This window comes from Hydra vulgaris, chromosome 06, assembly GCF_038396675.1.
Source record: "Hydra vulgaris chromosome 06, alternate assembly HydraT2T_AEP".
Classification (NCBI taxonomy): domain Eukaryota; kingdom Metazoa; phylum Cnidaria; class Hydrozoa; order Anthoathecata; family Hydridae; genus Hydra; species Hydra vulgaris.
Window position 1 is genome coordinate 53,849,133 of NC_088925.1, and position 23,339 is coordinate 53,872,471.

General features: G+C 30.5%; 2 protein-coding genes across 2 annotated transcripts; both read left to right on the forward strand.

The window, feature by feature from the left end:
• The first annotated feature begins 4,519 nt into the window (after positions 1–4,519).
• LOC136081981 (zinc finger MYM-type protein 1-like) lies at positions 4,520–8,369 on the forward strand. The gene is made up of 5 exons (XM_065800472.1): positions 4,520–4,879; positions 5,004–5,646; positions 5,722–7,438; positions 7,511–7,673; positions 7,776–8,369. The coding sequence occupies exons 2-4, from the start codon at positions 5,019–5,021 to the stop codon at positions 7,644–7,646; spliced, it is 2,481 nt and encodes an 826-aa protein (XP_065656544.1). The 5' UTR covers positions 4,520–4,879; positions 5,004–5,018; the 3' UTR covers positions 7,647–7,673; positions 7,776–8,369.
• A 12,554-nt stretch (positions 8,370–20,923) lies between these two features.
• Positions 20,924–21,328, forward strand: LOC136081501 (piggyBac transposable element-derived protein 4-like). The gene has a single exon (XM_065798822.1). The coding sequence runs from the start codon at positions 20,924–20,926 to the stop codon at positions 21,326–21,328; it is 405 nt and encodes a 134-aa protein (XP_065654894.1).
• Positions 21,329–23,339: the final 2,011 nt, after the last annotated feature.

Below are 23,339 nucleotides of genomic sequence, written 5' to 3' on the forward strand. Positions count from 1 at the left end.
TTTTTCTAAAAAGTATTTAAGTAAATAAGGAATAGGTAAAGAAATTTCGATGTGGAATATGTAAGTATAGAAATGGTAGGTTTGGTAAAAACCCGTATTTTACGGGTCCGGAAAGCTAAAATGTATATATAAAGAAAAAGTATAGAAAAAGTCGGTGTGAAACAGACTTACAAAGACTCAAATTTTTACGGTTATGATTAGCTAGTAAATATTAATATTTGAAGCGAAGCTTTGAGACATCTAGGACAGTCATGTATTTTATTACAGGAGAAGGGAATTCTAATCTCTTTAAATAGTTTATTGCTTTACATGCGTGGTTTTGTAAGCTCTGTAATCTTATTAGTTTAGTTTTGTGTGTTAGCCCAAATAATCTTACATTATCCAGTGTGCACGCGTCATCTGGGGGACGTCTGTTGACGTCTACGGATGTCCAGACGTCTAAAAGACATCAGACATGTGCCCCCCGGACGACGCATCCTCGCTGGGTAGGAGAGATGTCAACAAAAAAGACTGAATTAAAGCATTTTGCGCAATTTATAATCAAGAAAGTCCCTTGATTTATATAATATACTTATAACAAAAGATATTTTTGTTTCGATTAGACTAATATGGTTTTTCCATGATAGGTTTTCATCAAATATTTTTCCCAAAAACTTTGTATGATTGACTCAATTTATATCATTTTTACTGATTGACAGTTTCGGAAACTTTAATGGTAGATTAACTTTTTTTATGGAAAAAAGTAAAACTTATTTTTCAAAATTTAATGATAATTTATTAGCTATTAACAATTGGTTAAAGCTTTCTAGTTCAGCGTTTATTATTTCAAACAATATTTTTGCATTGGAGTGGTTCTAGAATAAATTTGTATTGTACATAATTATTACATAATTGACGATATTTTATTCATATTATTAATATATGTTAAAAATAATAAAGGTCTCAAGATAGTTTCATGTGAAACTCTGCATAAAGTATTAGGAGCTCCTGACTCCTCCAGGGCAACATAATATTTTCTATTAAAAAACTTTTAACCCACTTATATATTAGGCCTTTAATGCTATAATGGTGACGGATCCAGGGAGAAAGGGAAGGGGAATGGGGCTATGTATCCCCTCCCCCTTTCCCCACATCAGAATCTGAAAGTCCTAAAATATCTTAGAAATTAAGGACCTTTTTTTTTAGGAGACGCAAATGTGGTACAAAATACATGAAATTTTCAACATCAACCCCCCTTCCCCAACCAATTGTGTTCGTCGCAGGTTTCTCTCCCAAGTATTCATCAAAAACTTTAGTTGACTGAACAATGTTAGATGCAAGAGAGGCGCCTACATTAACAAAATATTTATTAAATTCTTGACATATATTTTTTTACAAATTTGTTAATTTTGTTAATTAATAATTAATCCCTTTTGCTTCTTTTTCACTCTTCCTTGGAAGATATAAGAATAAATGAAAGATATAAGATATAATGGAAGATATAAGAATAAATGAAGTAACTGCAGTTGTTTCATTTATAATATACCATGTTTTCTTGATATCAAACTTATTTTAACCTAGCTGGTTAGAATAGTACTTTTAGTTTGTTTCAAATTATTTTGAAAAAGCTTAGCATATGTTTTGTACGCATTTATAAGTTTTGTACGAATTTATATGTTTTGTTCGCATTTTCGTCATTTTAAATTTAGATTTTAGAAATTTTATATAAAGCTTTTGTTTTCTTTTTGATGATTTTATCAAATTATTTGTCATCCATGGGTTTTTTAGGTAGTATGTTTCTTATTCCAGTGAATTTTGGCCAGTCATTGTCATAAATATTTTGAAAAGTATTCGAAAATATTTTAAACTCGCTCTTTGGGTCTGCAGAGGAGTAGCAGTTTTCCCATCTCTTTTCGTACAGCTTCTTTTTAAGTTTATATCGTCTTTTAAAACACAGATTTATTTTAGTAACACATATTTTTTCTTCTTTGTCGTTATTAGATAGAAACTCCTTGAGTAGTATAATGGAATGGAAAATGATAAGAGAAATCTGTAACAAATATTTCTGATTCAGATCTAAAAAATTATTAGTTAAAATATTATCAATTGCGATCGAAGTAGTTTTTTTAATTCGCGTAGGCTTAAAAATGGTACGCGTAGGCTTAAAAACGGTACGCGTATGCTTAAAAACGGTACGCGTAGGCTTAAAAACGGGAGGTATAAGTTGAAATTCAATTAACAAACTAAAAAGTTTTTTTTAATTTACAAACTTTTTGTAACACGTAGCATCCAAGTTTAAATCACCGGCAAAAAAATGTGCTTATTCTGAATAGGCATTAGATAATCGGTATCGTGTAAGTCAATACCAAGAAGGATGGTCTCGTATCGTCTGGTATCACGTATATACTAATGTCGATACCATCAGTATCGGTTTGGTACCACACGATATTAAAAATAAAAAGAATTGCATGGTATCGAATGGACGCATAGTCAAAGTTAGAAGAATTAAAAAATTAAATTGTGACCTTTTGAATTTATTGTTAATAAATACAAATAAGATTGCTTTTTAGAGGTTTAGTTAATGATGTTATAGGAGACATAATGAATGATGATTAGTTTACTTTAGTTGTTGAATGTTGAACACAGAACGAAGACACTACCAGAGGAGAACTACAATTTTACGCGAGATTTAATTAAAGTTGCTATTCCTAAGGCCGGCGCTTTTTCTTTAATTTGGAAAAAGTTGTAATAGCACCCTTCTCCCCCTCCCCCTCCCACCGTGACGCTACGTGAAATACAATTACGGAAGCGATGCAACACAATTAATTAAATTAAGATGGTACTCCTCTAAAACTAAAAATTTTTACTAAAAATTTTTAAGCTTATTTTAATCCTTTATCACTTGTGAATAGACTCAGAGCTCAAAGTGGGGCGGAGTGCGGCGGGATGCCATCCCGTCACTTTTTTATAAAATAAAAAACCATCCCACATTTTTATAAATCTCTATATATAACAATGATTAGACGGGATTGTATTTTTATTTTAACAAATACAATCCCATTACTTTTTTTTCCACTTCGAGCACTGATTAGACTCTAAAAATTTGGATTAAAAGCAAAGGCAATACAAAAAGATATAAGCTGTTATATTTAGATAACTAAAAAATTTATCCTTAGAAACCCCATAGCAACTACACTTTGACTTATTTTTAGGTCAATAACTAGTTAAATATCTTTTTCATTTGTTAAAAATTCATGTGAATATATAACCTCGTTTTGGTTATGCGCTGCTTTAAGTCATAAATCATTTTTATATTTGAAAAAAAACAGGCCGTAATTATTCAAAAAAGTTAAAAGCAGGGTTGCCATCTTGTAATTTTTAAAGCCAAGTTTCTCAAATCTGGTTTGTTTTTTTATAGTTTGGTTTGGAATTTTTGTTTTGGTTTAATTTAGAAAAAACTGGTTTAAATCTGGTTTATTCTAAAGTCTTTGGTCTTTTTTTTTCTGTTTTTTCTGTTTTTTTAATCTGGTTTAGTTCTAGATTATTTATTAATAAATCGATTTAATCAAGTTTTTATTTCATAAAAAAAGTTAATTTGAGGGAAAGAAAGATTTCATTTTTTCATTTTATACAACAACCAAATTTAAAATAAATGAAAGAAATGCTTACATTAAAATCTAAAACATTAAAAACTTTTAATTTCATTAAAATATTGTTTTTATCCTTCAAAAATTCTTACATTCAAAATGACAATTTTTGAGAAAAATCTGCCTGTAATGAATGTTGTTTCCCAAGTTGAAAAGGCCTTTTCAAACCTACCGTTTCCTCATCTTCTGGATGCAAAAAGTAAAGAAATCATTACAGAAATTGTCAGCATCATTAAATGGAGTGAGTCTGAAGACTTTTAAGTTTCTAAAAATACCGAGTTCTAAATTGTTTCGTGAGACCATTTAGAAGTTTTCTCGCAGGTCATTTGCATAAAAATCAGACTAAGAAACTACCAAACTAAGTCTTGGATGCAATCATTTGGATTAAATCGTAATTAATAAGGCGAATAATATTTTTTACCAGGCAGTGCCGTGGCAAAGGCCCCCCAAACCCCCCATTTGGGGGGGGCCCACGAGATATAAGGGGCCCGTTTTTTAAAAAATGATAAAAATTTTTATGGCATTTTATTATTTTAACAGATAATTATCAATTATATTCAAACTATAAAATAAAATAAATGCTACTAAGACAATTTTAATGTGAAAAAAAACAACTGATGAGAATGGACATCCTTGTTTAGTTTCTGTATCTATATAGTAGCTTAACTCTAAAATTTTTACTCATACTTTTATGAAAAACACGGAATTTTTTAATCTTGACATGTTTCGTAGTTAACATACTACATTTTCAAAAGATTAAATAACAATTTAAAACTCTGGATATAAATATAAAATCAAAATTTGAAGACATTACAGAGAAATATTAACCGACAAATAGAATTGTTACAAACCAATAAAAATTATAATACAAATTATGATATCATAAATAGCATGCAAAAAATTATGTAAATAAAACAAACTAGATTGACAAATTTATATTATAATGAACAGTTTATTTAAAGATGAGTTTTCCTATTTCACATGGAGTTTTCACACCGGGATATTTCCCGGTGGGCCGTCAGCAATACAACATTTTAAAATTTTATAATATTTTAAAAAGTATTTTCTTTAATTTTTTTAATAACTTTCTAGAATAGTAATAAAAAATTGTGAGTTGAAATACGATTTGAAATATTGATTTCTGCGTGTCAGTTGCTTCATTTGACTGTATGATGTGTGTGTAGTTGGTTAAACCGAAACGCAATCGTCATTATTCAAAATTCGTAGTGAGCGTGGCTGAATCAGCTGAGCCGGTAAGTTTATTATTTTTAGGAGACATTATTATTTTTCATTTAATTTATTTGTATAAATTAAATAGGTATAGTACTATAGTAGGACCTAAAAGTAAATTTTAAAAACTATCTGTTCTATTTTTAGGTATTAATTATTGGAATGAAGAAAGTGAAAAGTGGTGCAGCTAAGAGAAGAGAAGCAGCTGCAGCCAGGGAAGTAATAACTAAGTACCCCAAACTTACACAATTTTTGAAACCAGCAGTTCAAGCTGATGGTGAATCAGTAGCAATAACAGAAACCAATAATGATGTTACAGCCAATGCAGAAAATGATTCTGTTTCTTGTTTTGGTTTGTCTGCTGAAGGAGACTCTAATATGGCAATCTGTGAGTGTATACCAACTGCCACAACACTGCCACTTCTTTTTCTCAGTGATGATCCTTCTGATTGGCCAGAAAATGTTTCTGATGCACAGAGGTGTGACATTGTTGAACGTGGTGTAAAGCAAATTGAGATAGATTTTCCACACAATCAAGAAAGACGACGATTTTCAGTGACTTATTATAAACGACAGATGAAGAATGGAGAAACTATTGTACGGTCATGGCTTGTGTATTCTATGAAAAGTAATAAAGTTTTTTGCTTCTGTTGCAAACTTTTTGGTATATCAGATTCACCATTCCGACAAGGGATGAACACATGGGAAGGTTTATCCAAAAAACTGAATGATCATGAAACAGGAAGTACACATCTCAGGTGCTTTGAACAGTGGATGACATTACGAAAAGGTAAACTGTTTTAAAAAAAATTTTGTCATTAAATATAATAAATATTTATATATTTTACCAAATTCAACATTGCAGGCATAATGAATCAAACAACCATTGATGAGCATCAATACAAGTTGCTTCAAAAAGAGCGAAAATTTTGGAGAGCAGTATTGGAACGATTACTAGACATCACTCTATTTCTTTCTGCGAGGAATCTTGGATTCCGTGGTTCACAAGAGGTCATTGGTTCCAAGAACAATGGAAACTTTCTTGGGTTGTTTGAATTGATGGCGAAGTATGATAGTGTGCTCGATGAACTTTTACGTCGGATTCAGAAGAAAGAAACTAATGAACATTATTTGAGCAATGATACCCAGAATGAGTTGATTGAATTGTTAGCCAAGGAGATTGAAGCCGAAAACCTTTCCAAAGTAAAGAAAGCGAAATATTTTTCCATTATTTTGGATTGTACGCCAGACGTTTCACATAAAGAACAAATGAGCATAATCCTACGATCAGTAGTTTGCATTCCTGGGACAGGTATCAACATTTCTGAAAATTTCTTTGGATATCTCAAGGTAGATGATACCACTGGAAAAGGGCTTTTGGATGCCTTTCTAGATCAGACAAAAAAGTGGGAATTAAATATTCTTGACTGTCGAGGCCAATCCTATGATAACGGTGCTAACATGAAAGGAAAGGCAAAGGGTGTTCAAGCTAGGCTTCTTCAAATGAATCCCAAAGCTCTATATGTTCCGTGTGCAAACCATTCACTTAATCTAGTCATTGTTGACGGTGCAAAGTCATCCAACAGTGCAATTACTTTTTTCGGAGTTCTTTCAAGATTGTATACACTCTTTTCATCATCTCCTGCTCGATGGCATATTTTAAAGTCATGTATACCCATTTCTGTCAAGCCTCAATCCGATACCAGATGGGAAAGTAGAATAAACTGTGTGAAACCTCTTCGCTATCACCTGAAAGAGATATTAGAGGCATTAGAAAAATTGGAAGTGTATGCTCTAGAGAAGAGAGATGGCGCAACAGCTACAGAAGTATGTTCGCTGATGGAATATATGATGACATGGCCATTCATATTGTCAATCGTTATTTGGTATGACGTTTTATACCAAATTAACAAATCAAGTAAGCTTCTGCAGTCCTCTACAACTTCCCTTGATGTCTTGGATAGTGAAATAAAGGCCACATATACATTTCTTCAGCAATATCGTGAAACTGGATTTTCAGACGCACACATGAAAGCATCAGAAATCGCAGAAGTGTTGGACATTGCAAAAATTTTTCCAGAAGTGCGTTCCCGACAAAAAAAGATGATTCATTCATACGAGTGTGCCGATGAAGCTCACACCATCCAATTAGAACAGAAGTTTAAAGTTGATTTCTTTTTACCACTCCTTGATATGTCAATGGGATCAGTAAAGGAGCGTTTTGAACAAGTCAGTAGTATCACAGAGCTCTATGACTTCCTATACCGTTCTGAGAATCTTATTCAAATCTGTAAAGAAAATTCTTTGTCTTTATATTGCAAAAATTTGCAAGCAAAGCTTGGCGAAATAGATTCGGATGATCTGGAAATGGAATTAAAACGATTTGTCATAGTGGTACAGGAGAAAGAAAGTACTCACATGAAATCTGCACATGATTTTCTTAATTACATTTATAAAGAAGAGCTGCAAGAAACTTATCCAAATCTTGCCATTGTGTTACGCATAATCCTTACCTCACCAGTAACTGTCGCAAGTGCTGAACGTAGCTTCAGCAAGCTAAAATTGATTAAGACTTTTCATAGGTCAGTATATTTAATCTTGCTACTTTATACATAATAGATGTAGCTCTATGCATTTCTTTTCACTTTTTATAGGTCAACAATGGTTGATGACCGCTTGTCTTCTCTGGCGATGCTGTCAATTGAGAACGATGTGGCAAGAAAATTAAATTATGAGGAGATAATCAACAAATTTGCAAGTATGAAAGTTCGCCACAAGTCATTTCTGTGACAATTGTGAATATGTGATTTATTACAGGTTTTGAAGTATTACCAATATAATATAACAAACATTATTCTGATAATTATCCGTACATATACGTTTGTCTATACTTATATGTCTTATTTTTGATGTTTTTAGCCTTTAGAAAAAATGTGACGCATATATATCCTGTAATGTGATGCCACAAAATTAGGGCTCAAAAAAATGATTTGGGGGGGGCCCAAATGTACCACGCCACGGCACTGTTACCAGGACTTTAAAATAATTAGGAGTCAATTAATCCGAAAATTAGAAAGCAAACTAATAAAAGATGAAAACAAAGAATTAAAACGTGAACTTAATGAGACAAATAAAGCTATCGAGTTTGTTAGTGAACAATACGAAACAATAAAAGAAACATTAAATAATACTAAAAAAAATGCAAAGAGTTAACTAAATCAAAAATATTTAAACGAAGAAAATGAAACATTAAAGAATAAAATTGCTGAGTTAGTAGACTGAAGTAGGAGAAATAACTTGCGATTTGAGGGTATTGAGAAAACCGAAGGTGAAACATAAGAGAAAGGCGAAGAGTTGATTAAGAATCTACTGAGAGAAAAACTGAATATTAAAGAAGATATACAAATTGAAAGAGCGCATCGTGCTGGAAGAAAAGAACACGAAGAAGGTGAGCGTAGAAAGCGAGCTATTGTTTTCAAGTTTCTCAATTTTAAAGATCATGAAAACATTCTTAAAAAATACCAAAAAAAAAAAAAAGAAATTGTGAAAGGAAAACATGTATATAAACAAAGATTTCAGCGAGAGGACAACTAATATTCGTAAACAACTTTTCTGACAAGCAAAAGATCTACGAGCATCAGGTAAATTCGCTAAAGTTATGTAGAATAAAATAATCACTAAGCCATCTTAAATCAAAGTATATTCACGGTTATTTATAACAAAATAAAAAAAGTAAATAATAAAAAATCAATTCGAAAAATAATAATAATTTTGAAAATACTTTTAAATTTTTTCAAATTTAATGATTTTAAATCGGATGAAGAATCCGATCCAGACATAAATTACTTTAACGAAATTAATTTGCCTGAATTAGTATGCTCTTATTTTCAACCAAATGAAAATAGTAACTTTATAGAAGTGTATAATAAAATTGATTATTTTAATTAGGGATGCGCCGAACGTTAGGCAAAACCTAACGTTCGGCTGTTTTGCCGAACGTTTGGTTCAGCCAAACCTTAGTAAATGCTCGGCCAATTATGCAAATTTAAAAATCATTATACATTTACCTAAATATAAATAAAATTTAACTCATTTGTACCATAGCTACAGTTTAAATGGATAAAGTTTTTATTATTAAAATGCGTACCAATTGAACATAAAAGGACATAGGATTTTATAAATGTATTTTAATACAGTTTTAGTTTAAATTTTATTATTTATTTTCAATACAGAATAAATTTAGTCGGACCAAATGGAATAACAGATTTACCAAAACTATTACTTGACTAAAATAATTGTAAATTAAATACCCCCTCTGCATCAATTGAGTATTATTTTAGTTCATCACAAAAATCTAATATTATAAAATCACCTTTTGTTAATCTTAAAATAACAAATAAGAATTTAAACGAAAAATTTTTTTTATTGAACTTGAGTCTATTAAACGTGTTGCTGTGATGAAATAAATAAATTTCTCTACAGAGAAAGTTTCTTACACGCTTGCTACTCAACTGGTTTAACTGATAAAAATTATTTGAAAGAAACAAACTTAGGGAAAAACTTTATTATGGAGTTCCAAAATAACGCTCTAAGTAAGTATTTTGTTATTATTGTATAGTTGTATTATGTAATAGTAATAATAATCACAAATCAATAAATTTAGAAAAATAAAATGTCAAAAACATGAAAATCAGTTACCACTTAATGCCCTCAAGTTATAATGCATAAACATTAATTTTTCACCACTTTTTTTTCTTTTTTTTTTAGTTCACCTCCCCAAGGCCAAGAAGGTCACTACAGATGAGGAGGCTACTTGTGGTTATAACCCTCTCCCAACTCTATAACTCCGAAACACGAACCTTGACGAACAAGACTGTTGCGCGGAGAATTAAGTTGAGCGCGGTACTACCAGGGACGTGGTGGGAATCAAACTCGGAACCTCTCGCTTATAAAGCAAGCGCTCTACCACTACACCACTACTGCATTTCTGGTGATAGTCTGTTTTCTTTATCACTTTTTGGTGATAGTCTGCTTCTACTTGGTTCATAAATGTTGCCACCTGTACTAAAAAGTCTTTCACTTTCAACAGAAGAAGGTGGTACTGAAAGAAACCTTTGGGCTACTTTGTTTAAATTTTTCCACCATAGAAGAGGAATTTCTTTTTCCATTACAAGATTGAGTTTTAATTACTCTTCAATCTCCATGTTGATCATTTGCACATTAGAGTGTGATCTTTTAAACCTTTTGCTATCTTTAGTAATTGAAAAATTAGAATCACATTTATTTATAGTTGTCAGTTTGGATACTAGCCGAAAACATTCATTAGATTTTGGATACGCTGGTTTCAAAAACACCTCATTTGTGTCACTTACTGTGGGTTCTTCACAATCAGAACCAGAATATTCAAGTTCTAAATTATGTTGCTGCATTTCTTGTATCTGCTCATTTAACCAACTTTTTGTTACATTTTCATCTTCTTTTTGATACACTATTTATATTTATGGTCACAAAAAGTGAAAAGACATAAATACTTATCATGTAAAAATGTACTCAGTCTTTTGTCTACTGACTCTTACATTTGTTCAACTAAAGTATTTATACTTAAAAAAGCCTCACAAACTAATGCTGGATTAAAAAATACTTTAAGAGCCATACTTGAAGGAATAACATCTGATAAAAATGCTTCACGTTTGCTGAGATTAACGGTTAAAGTTTTGAACGGTTCTAAAATATGTAAAACTTTATCTTATAAGCCCCATTGGAATGAATTTAATGTTGATTGAGTAACATGATCAACTGTATAAGTTGCCAAAGGAACTCTTTGATCAAGCATCCTTTCAATCATATTGTAGGAACTATTCCATCATGTAGTAACATCTTGTATTAGCCTATACTTATTTGTACCAAGTTGTTCTTGAACTGCTTCTAATTTTGCTGCTGCTGTTGGTGAATGGTGAAAATGTGTTGCCAGATGCCTGCAACAAACTAAAATTTCTTTCACAGATTGTTGCGACAAAATTGAGTCATGTATACATAACTGTATTGTATGTATAAAACATGGCATTGACTTAAAACAACTGTCTTTAACACCAACTACCATATTGGCAGCATTATCTTGTAAAACAATGTGCATTTTTGTGTGTGGAATTTCAAAACTTAGCGAACCTTTATGTAAATACTCACTGATATTTTTTCTTGTATGACTTTCTGGAAAATGCATACCTCTGAGTACTGATCTCTGCTGGGAAAATTCATTATTGAGCCAGTGTGCTGTCATGCTTATGAAGGCAACATTTGAACTATTTGCTCTCCAAATATCAGTTGTAAGGGAGATATAACTGGCAGCAGATATATTACTCTAGATTGAATTAAACAGATTATCATATATTTGTGGAACAATATTGTCACTAAAGTAACTTCTGCTGGGTATTTGGTAATTAGGGCATGTCTCTTCAATTAATTTTCTAAAACCAAAATCTACTACAATTATGTATGGTTAAATATCCAACGCCATCATTTCTCCAATACGATTGTAAATCTTGATTGCTCTATGGTTATTAATATCCCACAACCTTTTTTTATTAATACTCTCTACTAATGATAATTGTTTTTTTGTTTCTGAATCACTTAATGTAGAAACGATTAATGTTTCAATAATTTTTTTTTATCAGACTCTTTTTCAGCCAATATATACTCTACAATGTGCTTTTTTTTTTTAATGGCGCCTAATTGCACTAGTGGTAAATGTTTTTGGACAATTCCCACCTCTGGAGAGTATTGCTTTGCATAGTAGGCAGATACAAAAATGAATGTCTTTCTCAGAAACTTCAAAGTATTTCCACACAGTACTTTTAAAAGACATTTTTTCAGAAGACATTGTTTTATACTTTTACAAGATTAAAAATGATTATTAAATTATAAAAAAGAAGTTCAACCAAAAATAAAGCATTTTAAATTTAAACTGTGTAAATATATCTTAAAATATAACCAACATGTTACATATTGTGTTATTTTATCCTATATGTTATATGATATACATTTATTTATATTACCTTACTTTAATAATTGTATTTTTTTTGGCCATATTTTATCCACCGAAAGTCAGAACTCTAACGAAATTTGCTTAAAGTGCCGGAAACCCGTTTATTGGTTGAAAAAGTCACGTTTCAAAACAAATTCCGACTTCATATATTTTTAATTCCAATCATTGTGAAAATATTTGAACTACATATTTGAAAAATTTCATTTCATTCATACTTAAAAGGTGTCAACTAGTTTTGCATGTTTGCATGTCAAATAGTTTTGCATATCAACTAGTTTATGCATAAATAAGTTATCAATTAATTTTTAAACCTTTATTTATAATAAATTCTTCATTAATAATAACAAAGTTATAAAATAAAAAAAGTACTTACAAAGTTTGACGTTTTTCATTGCCTTTATTTTTAAATTTCTTTCCACCATGTATACAATAATACTTTATATAGTAATACTTTATCTATGGAGCTATTATAGTAGATTTTCTTGGAATGGTTTTTCTAGCAGCTTCAATTGTTTTGGAGTCACGAATCCACAACTGCACAAAATGAGAATCTTTATATTTCTTAATAACTGATTTTAAATCTTCAAATGATAAAAAAGTATCTTTGCATGCAAAACTAGTTGACATCTTTTAAGAATGAATGAAATGAAATTTTTCAAATATATAGTTTAAATATTTTCCCAATGATTGGAATTTAAAATATATGAAATCGGAATTTGCTTTGACACGTGACTTTTTCAACCAATAAACGGGCTTCCGGCACCATAAGCAAATTTCGTTAGAGTGCCTACTTTCGGCACTCGATCCACAGCCATTATTTTTTTCGAAAAAAAATCGTTAACATTTTTATTTACACTACAAGTAAAAATGTTAACATTTATTTTATTTACACCACAAACAACCATGCAATAATAAATCAACTTTTCAAAGTTGCTTTATAATTTTTCAAACAAAGTTTATAAACTCTTACTAATGCTTTAACAAACACGTTAAATGTTTAATAAAACAATTTTTCGAAACTAATGTTTTTATTTTAAAATAGTAATAGTTCGGTTGCCGAACCGTTCGGTATTCGGCAAAATACCATGGCCGAACGTTCGGATTCGGTGTTATGACAAAAACTGGGTTCGGCGCATCCCTAATTTTAATGTCATTCTCATGAATATTAGAAGTTTAAAAAAGAACTTTGAAAATTTAATTTACGACATTTATACGACAATAATACGACAATTTTATTTAATTTACGACACCAACAATTATTTTAACGTGACTTGTGTAACCAAAACTTGGTGTTCTAAAATAGATTTTGAATCAAATTCTAATCTCCTTCTCCCAGGTTTTAAAGAAATTTTTTTAGAACGAAAGAATAATAGGCGCGGAAGAGGAGTACTTTTTTTATTTGAAAGAAAATATTTTCTATAAAGTTAGAAGCGATATGAGTGTTTCTGATACGGATAAAGAGATCTTAACAATTGAACTAATAAACAAAAATTCTAAAAACATTTTATTCAGCTGTTGCTATAGGCTTGGAAGAACAGAAAATCTTGGTAAATTTTTGAAATACAATCTAATAGAAAAAACAAGTCAAGAGAAAAAGAAAGTTATATTTTTAGTGTCTGTATATGAATTGTTTTTAAGTATAGCGAAAACCAAAATATAAATTTATTTTATAAAGATTTATTTGAAATGGGTACGATACCAATAATAGATAGACCGACTAGAATTACAAACCATTCGTCGACTTTAATTGATATTAACCGCAAACTATTTTAATAAATCTCTAAAAAAAGAAATTATGAAAACTGATGTTTCTGATCTTTTTCCCATATTTTTTTCTATTAAATCAGATTATCAAATAAAAAACGAGGGCAGAATGACAATAAAATAGTGAATTGTTAACAATTGTAACTTAAAATCATTCAAAGATCAAATTTTACAGCAGGACTTGAATCACAAAAACTTTAATAATAACATGTTACCATTAAAGTTTATGAAAAAATGAAAAATTTGAAATGAAAAATTTGATCTTTGAATGATTTTAAGTTACAATTGTTAGCAATTCGCTATTTTATTATCATTCTGCCCTCGTTTTTTATTTGATAATCTGGTTTAATAGAAGAAAATATGGGAAAATGGTCAGAAACATCAGTTTTTATAATTCCTTTTTTAAAAGATTTATTAAAATAGTGTAAAAAATGTGTTATGGATAATGTTTATGTTAACATAAACATTATCTATAATTTATAATTTAAATTCTTAAAGAACTTTTTTCTAAATCTATGACACTAATTTTTTCTAAATCTGTGACACTAATCCAATATGTGAAATAAATCTTAAGGCTAAAAAAATTATTATTATAAATTGCTTACTCAGCACACACATAACTTAAAACGCGTCTGAGAATTAATGAAAGAAATTACAGGAAAGCAAAAAGTAATTTCAACCTTTCTTCCACTTGCAATAAAAGTTGGAAATAAAAATCTAGTTAAAAAACTGATTATTTGGAAATTCATATAAAAAAAATGGGTAGAACAGCTAAAAAAAAGATGATAATGGACAGAATAAGAAAAAACGGACGAAATACAGAAAGGTTGAGGTATATTTATATATTGAAGTACCCACTGAGGGATTCACCCCAGAGACAGCTTCCATCTAATGGTGATATTCTAAGATACTATCAATTTATCCTTCGCAAGTCACAGGTTAAATACTAACCTACTTCTACTAATATTGGTTGCAAATTGAAATTGAAATCCAAGGATCTTGTTTGTGAAAATGGTGTTTGTACAGATCCTTATAATTCTTGCTTGGTAACTAGGATAAAAAAATTTGGGATAATGCTGTGTTTGGCAAGAAATTTGTGATTTCTGGGTACAATATAAAGACCAAAATCATTCAACTTAATTTAAAATAAAAGAAATTGATTAAATTGTCTTCTCTAAACTGGTACAGCAGTCTTGATAAGCAATCAAAGTTAGAGAAAAATTTTCTCACATAATCCTATCAGCTTTTTGACATCACGAATTAGAATTTTGAAAAAGATATTCTTGCTGATAGATTGAGAACAGATGATGCCAAGCTGGAAGATATAAAGTAAGTTTATTAAGTAATACTTTTTTGAGTAGTGAGATTTTCTTTCTGACTTAAAGTAACTTAAGTAATAGGATATTATTGCCTCCATGGTTTGGTCATCTTCCAAGAAAAACTAGAACAATTATTAATTTATTTCTAAATGTCTTAACAGATTTTAATATTTTTTAGTTTTTATGAAGACCAGAAGTTGGATAGGAAAAGATATATGGGAACAAAAGTCGATGGAGACTACAGTAGGAGAGTACTGGATGCAAATAGGAGAAGAAAGAACAATCTAGATAATTTAAGAGATAAAGAGTTAGAGAGACAGAAAAACTTAAAAGATATCAATGGTATTTTGTTGTCACATGACTCCATGACACAAGGGATTCAATTCCGCAGTGAGCAAGAAAAGTCAAACGAGGACTCTGAAATCAGCGAGGAAGAAGATTTCCTGGGTAACGGTAATAAACGCAAGTATCGTATTATTTTAATAACATAGTTATAATTTTCACAAACTAAAGCTGCTTTATTGAAAATTATATAATTAAAAATAATTAGAAAAATATTATAAAATGATACCTAGGTGCAATTCTGGAGACAGGATAAATCTAGCAGTGAGTGTTGAAAAGCTCATTAAATGTAATGCTATTCAAGCAACAAGGTTCAATGTTGGTGTACGACCTCATCTGGCAATTTTAAGTGAAGTATTTAAAATTGGAGGTATAGAAATTAATAATATACCGCTTTCACAAAGCACACTTCATAGAAAAAAGTTCAAATATGTAGAACTTGAAGAAGACTTGGATTGGATTTCAATAACAAATCATCTTAAAGGTCGACGGCTTATTCTTCATTTTGATATCAAACTGTTGAAACAAATTACCACTGGGCTTAACATTATTCAAAAAGTTCAGCAACTTGCAGTCTCAGTGAGCTTCCCGAATGACGATACCATGGAAGACCATCTTTTAGGTATTGTTCAATGTCCCTCTTCAAAGAGAGTTGACCAAGCAGAACAAGTGCACAATCTTTTAAAATATTATGGATGTAAAGAGCAGATCATTGGTATATGCTGTGATACAATAGCAAGCAATACAAGCAGAGTTAATGGAGCATTCCAAATTCTTACAGATATTTTGAAATTACCAATGTTGTGGATAATGTGTAGGAGAGACATAAATGAAGTACAAGTATCTTACTATATGGCTGCTCTTACTGGTGATAAAACTAAAGGTCCGAGAAGAGCTCTTTATGTCAAGCTAAAGAACAAGTGACCTGAAATCTGCGAGAAAGTTAATGAAGTGAAAAATTTATGTAAATTAGACTGGTAAAGAGATGATCTGAAGATTGGCTCTGTTCTTCGCACTCTTGTAGAGAAAGCTAAGACATTTTTGACTAATGCAACTACTGATATGATGTTTTCAAGGAATGATTATGGTATAGCTTTTAAGCTTGCATACTTCTTACTTGGAGCGGAAGTACAAGATTTTAAGTTCCATCAACCTGCGTCTGCCATGAGGCAAGGTTTTTAGCAGATGTGATCTACATCCTGACTTTTTACATGATCAAAGATATCAGTAACATCTTGACAGAAAAAGAAGTGCTGCAGTTAAAGGATGCAAGTTTGTTTAGTGCAATTTGTTATGTTCCATGATTTTTGAAAAGTTTTTTCGGATTTCTGGCTTCCTAAAATGATTTGAAAGCTATCCAGATAGCCTATGCATTGAGAAAAGTTAATAAGAAGATTGGAAATGCTTTGCTTATCAGCATGGGACGCTATAGATAGTACTTAACTCCGCAACTCTGTGTTTTGTTCTTTAAGTATAAAGAAGTTCCTTCTAAAACAAAGATAAAAATGCTGTTTGCTCTGATTGAGTTTGAAGAGTCAAATGAATTTCAGCGTTGTAAACCATCAAATGTACAAATTGGAGAGACTACAGAGCTACCTAAGCTGATTTACCTGACCACAGAGCTACCTACCTGACCACAAAGCTACCTTCTCTTCAAACATTTTAAAATATCAAGAGCAAGTATAAAAGAATGGCTCAATAATAGTCTAAATACTATTATGTTTATAACCATCCTCAGTTGCTAAATTTTATTGTAGGGGAGAGTGGGGAGAAATGGACAGTGGGGAGAAATGGACACCCCTTGCTATTTTCAAAACTAGTGGACCATATTGTTTTGGACCAAAATAAAAGAACTTCCGTAACATGAGATGTTTTTAAAAAACCATTTTCTTTTCCTTAATTCTTGTGCACGTTTTTTATTTGCATACGGAAATATTTTAGTCACAAAACAAGTATTTTCTTAACCAGTTTGCACGTCTATATTTTATTGGATCTACATCAGAATTCAAGGTAAGTTTGTATTATTGTAAAACCAACATTTCTTTATAATAATTTATAATTTTTGTCCTACAAGTTCAATAAATAAAAATTTTATAGTGTTTTAACCAATTCAGGTACCAGTGGGGAGAAATGGTGCACAAGAGGTCTGTTTCTCCCCATTCATTTGATTCATAATTGGCAGTAGATTTCTATAGGGATGATATGCTTATAATTAGCATTTTGAATCTATGTAGATGTATGTCTTATCTTTACTGTAATAAATCTGTTAATTATTAATGCTGGTTCTATTTTAAGTCTAATCTAGATTTTTAAAAGTCAAAACATAGTTAATGACAAATTTTTTTTCTTCTTTTTTCAGGTAATAATGCCTCAAGTTTACATAAGGAAAATTGACAAAGGCAAAGTGCCAGAGTCAGTTATGATAAATGCTGTAACTACTGTTGAGAAGGACATGACAGTTCGACAAGCGGCAAAAGAATTTAACGTTGCCTGATCAACACTGATTAACAACATTATAAAAGCAAAAAGTAAACAAACTAGCCTGTGTCTAAACTATCAGCACAGTCTGATATTTACTGTAAAGCAATAGAATTGTTTAGCAACATTCCTGGCCAGGTGCTCAAATATGTTTATAGCATAACAAAAAAAATGCTCGTGCTCTTGCTCTTGCCCTTGAAATGACTACAGTGAATAACATAAAATGCCCTGCGTCATGGATCACCAATTCAATGGCCGGAAGAGAGTGGCTTTTTGGTTTTATGAGACGCCATCCAGAACTTTCACTCAGACAGCCAGAAGCCACATCACTGGCACGGGCTACAGCGTTCAATAAATTTAATGTCAACACATTTTTCGAAGTCGGTCTATTTTTCCCCACAAGTGGTCTAATCCTGCCCATATTGGGGTGTTGTTTTTTTATTTTTTATTTTTTCTTATGTATGATAATTTTTATTTTTTTATAGACTATATTTTGAAATAAATGGTTACTCTATTGAGAAATATAACAAACATCACTGAGTTGTTGTTAATTATGTTTTTATGTAACTTTTAGTAAAAAAGTAAAAACGGTGGACCATTTCTCCCCACTCTCCCCTATGGATCAAAACCATATCTGTCGTAAATGATGGTGCAGAAAGAAACATTAAAATCATTAAAGATTTTATTTCAGCTACTAGAGATAAATATCACCTTCAAAATGTACTTTTTGTAGTTTAAAAATCTAGAAAAAACCTGACTAAGAGTATGACCAAATAGGAGCCTGGGAACTGTTCAAAAAGTTATACTTTTTGAGAAATGTTTTATCGCAATAAAATCTTAAATTTGCTATTAAGTATTATTTTTTATGTATATTTTTGTATTTTCATAATTATAAATATAAAAAAGTTAACACGTTTGCTACCGAGCTATTTTAAACTATGTTTTGTTTCTTTGCCGAGCCATCATGTCTGCAATGATATTTTTGCCGAGGCTGTTTTTCGCAATTTCATTCTCATTGCCTAGGCTAAATATCAGCATTTCAATAAATAAAATATTCTTAATCTAAAATAATTCTATAGTATTTTTTATTCTGAATATAACTGGAAAAAAATAAGCACTACGAGTATACTCGTACTTTGGCAATGGAGAAATTTTTTTCTCCAGTGCCGAAGTACGAGTTTACTCGTAACACCGTAATGAGTATAACTCATTGCGGTGACTACACCTCATCAAGATGTAATTGAGAACTTGAAAGTTGTAATTAAGAAACGTTAGATGTAATTTAGAACATGGAAGATGTAATTAAGAAACGTTAGATGTAATTTAGAAGATGAAAGTTGTAATTGAGAAACGTGAGATGTAATTTAGAACATGAAAGTTGTAAATAAGAAATTGTTAGATGTAATTGAGAAGATAAAAGTTGTAATTGAGAAATATTTAAAATATAGATTATCAGAAAGAAGTTATTTGTATTTTTAATTTTGTTGCATTAGTTTACCTTGTAATATTAGGTTTGATCCTAAATTGGCCAAGGTGGCCACATGGGTTGGTTTTCAATACATAAAAATAATATATTATCAATAAAATAAAAAAGTGATGAAAAAGGGATTTGTGGTTGGCGGTAACTCCATATCTTCCAAGGAAGTTTAAATTTCCGCTAAGGACCCAATTTATGCTGTCTTACATTTGACACCTAAAATTTGCGCCAGAGTCGCAAAATGACAATTGGGTCGTCATTTCTCTCAGTTCATTCAAAAACTCATTCGATGAAGATAAAACATAATGTTTTCTTTCAACTTATTCGGTTGTATGTATTTCATGTCTACAAATTGGACAAGGTGGTTCTGGTTGTTCCAAAAGTGGATGTAAACAAAGTTAGTGAAACAAATGCACGGGTGTCAATACACTATAAATTGACTTTCTGTTTATAGTGTATTGATAAATAACACAATGACCTTTCAATGCCGTTACTGTATTACTGTATTGCTGGTGCATACAAATGCTAAATTTGATATTATTAACTTATTAAAATGCATGTACAAGAAGATTTTTTATAATGACCTTTAACCTTACATTGTGAATTTGCCATTATAAATAATGTATTCTCATTTTCATATTACGATTTCTTTTTACAAAAACTTTTGTTTTTCCAATTACATATTGCGATCTTATTTACATGTTGGGTTTCTCAATTACATTTTAAAATTTCTTAATTACATTTTGTGTTTCTTAATTACATATTGTAACTTCTAAATGTTGTAATTCTCAATTGCATCTTACTTTTCTTAATTACAACTTTCAAGTTCTCAATTACATCTTGAAAATGTATAGTAATGTAGCTTATTTGATGCAATATTATTAGAGTGTTTCAATTTTTTTGCAGATGCACATGCACATTGGGAGTTATCATGAGTAAAAAAGGTAATTTATATTTTGTTTTCTTAATTCTAAATTGTTGTGTTTTTTAGACTAGAAGCTAAAATATATTTGATAACTACATTATACTCCATGTTATTAAAAATGTAAAAAAAATTTGATTTACACAACGTTTACAAAATGTTTTTTAATATATTAAAAAACATTTTAGTGTGCACTTCGAATTTTTTTACACAGTATACTAATTAATGTGTTTTATCGATAAGTAATTTCTTTTTTATAAATAGATAATTTATAAATTTATCTCATATTAGCTCAACACAGATATTCCACAATTGGATCAGCACATATGATTATGGAGGATGGTGAGGATAGTGAAGATGATGATATTGAAGATTCGGATTTATTTTTCGCTTATACTACTACGTCTTCAAGCTTAACTGTATCAGAATCAGGTTAATCAAGATAATAACACTGAAGAAAGTAATGGCAATCAGTTTACAGACGTTCATCTAGCAGCCACTGCAGAAGATTTTTTAATGCCGCCGAAAAGAGCTAGAACAACGGGTGGTCTTGCTTATAGACAAAATCAAAACAAAGCTCAACAGGTAGATCTTATAAGTTATATTTTGCCTGGCAAAACAACTTCTGAAACAAATCCATCTATAAATTCAAACCAATAGAAAGATGAGCCGAATATTGTAAAACAAATTCAATTTACTGACAATCCTGGTTTGAATATAAACATGGAGAGCAAGAAACAATTAGATTTCTTTAGACTTTTTGTTAAAGAAGAGCTCATAAATACTATGGTAGTTGAAACTAATCCCTACGCAACGCAAGAAATAAATAAGCAGCTTCCCCTCAGAAGAATCTTACGTTTTAATGATTGGAAATCAATAAATTCAGAAGATATGCGGCAGTTTCTTGGAGTTCTTCTTAATATAGGGTGGGTCAAAATGTCATCTTTAGAACACTATTGGTCTAAGAACAGTCTCTATAGAGTTCCCTTATTTTCTAGAATAATGCCACGAAACAAATTCCAACTAATGTTACGGTTTTGGCATTTTATCAACAATGAAGATTCAGGTGGTGGACGCTTGTGTAAAATTATTGGACTTCTCGATCACTTAAATAAGTACAATGGATAACATCTACTGTCCTAATAAAAATATATCAATCGATGAGTCAATGAGGCTTTGGAAGGAACGTCTTGTATTTAGGCAGTATGTGAAAAATAAAAGACATAAGTATGGTATCAAGTTCTATGAGCTTTGCGAATCAGATGGTATTGTACTAAAAGTAAAAATCTTCTCTGGCGAGAATACTCTCGGTAAACATTTGTTGGGTCTAACGGGAGCTATTTTTTTAGACTTGATGGAAAAATTTCTTGGAAAAGGTTATCACCTGTACACCAACAACTTTAACAATTCCTTTGAGTTAACAAAGCACATGATAAATCAAAAAACATACATTTGTGATACTTTAAGAACTGACCGAAAGTTAAATCCAAAAGAATGTACAAAATCAAAACTGAAACAGGGAGACGTTATAAGCAGAAGCAGAGAGGATGTAGTGGTTGCTAAATGGAAAGACAAAAGAGACGTGCTAATGATTAGCAACTTGCATTCGTTGCAAATGATTAAAGTGACAAACAAGAGATGATAGGTTTACACTTTAATTTTCATGAAAGTGTATGTGTAAAAAAAAGTGCATGTGTATTATATACAGGATTATATCTTTTTTGTTGTTGTTGTTGTTGTTCTTTACTACAATATTTATTACCATTTAAATAAACAAAACTTGATTAAAATAATAAAAGTTAACGAGTCAAGATATCGTTAAAAAATAAATAATAAAAATAAATATAAAGAACGCGGATACTCATAGAAGACTTTGAGTATCCGTTTCTCTGAGACAAGACTCAGGTCTTGTCACAGAGAAACCGCTAATTGCTTTTGGATAAAAAAACAAACAAAAAAATAAATAAAAAAGAATATGCATTAAATATATAGGGGAAAGTTGGGTAATATGGGATAGTGGGTATTATGGGATACTATTATCTACTTATAGGTCAGTGCTATAAAGTATTTGTTGAATTGGAAACGAGGCTAATGGCAGGAGGTTACTTCCGCAAGTATAAGTTGTTCTCTTTCGAATTATTTGCGTCTAAAAAATTCTTGCAAGTTTTCACCAGTAAACCTTACATAACATCGACTTTGTTACAGGAGGCCAAAATAGTCTAAAAAGGTAAACTATCTTACTATATTCAGAATTTAATTAGTAACTGACCAATTATTAAACATAAAAGACCTTTTAAGGGTTTTCCATTCCATGTGGTACATAAAAAAAAACAAAATTAGAAGTGTGCTATATAGTGGGGTAATATGAGATACCTAAATGGGGGTAATTGGGATACCATCCCATATTTTTTTCATAATCATTTAATTAATAATCATTTTTTTTTTTTTTTTTTATTACCCCACCCTTGAGGGTAATATGGGATACCCAAACATTTTCTGTTTATTAAATTTTCTCAAAGTATATTGAAGCTTTTAGACTTATCTTTTACAGAAATGATATTTGATAGCTATTGAAACTAACTGACTATTAGCAACAACATTAATTTTTAAAATTTCATTTTTATAGATCGTTAAAATTAAGTATCCCATATTACCCCACTTTCCCCTACATATACTAATATAGATAAGCGATTTTCACAAGATTTTGTTTAAAAGAATCAAAATTACACTCTTGAGAAAAATCTTTAGAAGTATTTAGAACTAAACTATTCCATGAAAATGGTCCGCGAAATGAAATAAAAAGTTTTCCAAAATTAGTTTGAGAAAATGGTTGTCGAATTAAATTATCGTTCCTTAAAATATATTTATTTCTATCTCTTTGTAAATACAAGTTGCGAAAAGAAACGGGTGATTATTGAAAACATTTAACTCATATATACTGAGTGCTTTCATATCATATAAAAGAGGCTTGGCGTGAGCAAAACGGTCCTTGAAATTTATAAGGCATGCTACCATATATATTAGAAATAGGAGGGGTCCTAATATGGATCCTTGAGGAACTCTACATGAAATATTTAACAAATTAGATGATACGTTATTATCCGCATAAATAAATTGTTTCCGATTATTTAGGTAACTT

What these genes read in the sequence shown, in the direction of transcription:
- LOC136081981 (XM_065800472.1), top strand. Translation starts at nt 5,019, where the DNA reads ATGAAGAAAGTGAAAAGTGGTGCAGCTAAGAGAAGAGAAGCAGCTGCA. An exon ending in GTGGATGACATTACGAAAAG is followed by an intron (nt 5,647 to 5,721) that starts GTAAACTGTTTT and finishes TCAACATTGCAG; the next exon opens with GCATAATGAATCAAACAACC. An exon ending in TTGATTAAGACTTTTCATAG is followed by an intron (nt 7,439 to 7,510) that starts GTCAGTATATTT and finishes CACTTTTTATAG; the next exon opens with GTCAACAATGGTTGATGACC.
- LOC136081501 (XM_065798822.1), top strand. Translation starts at nt 20,924, where the DNA reads ATGGAGAGCAAGAAACAATTAGATTTCTTTAGACTTTTTGTTAAAGAA.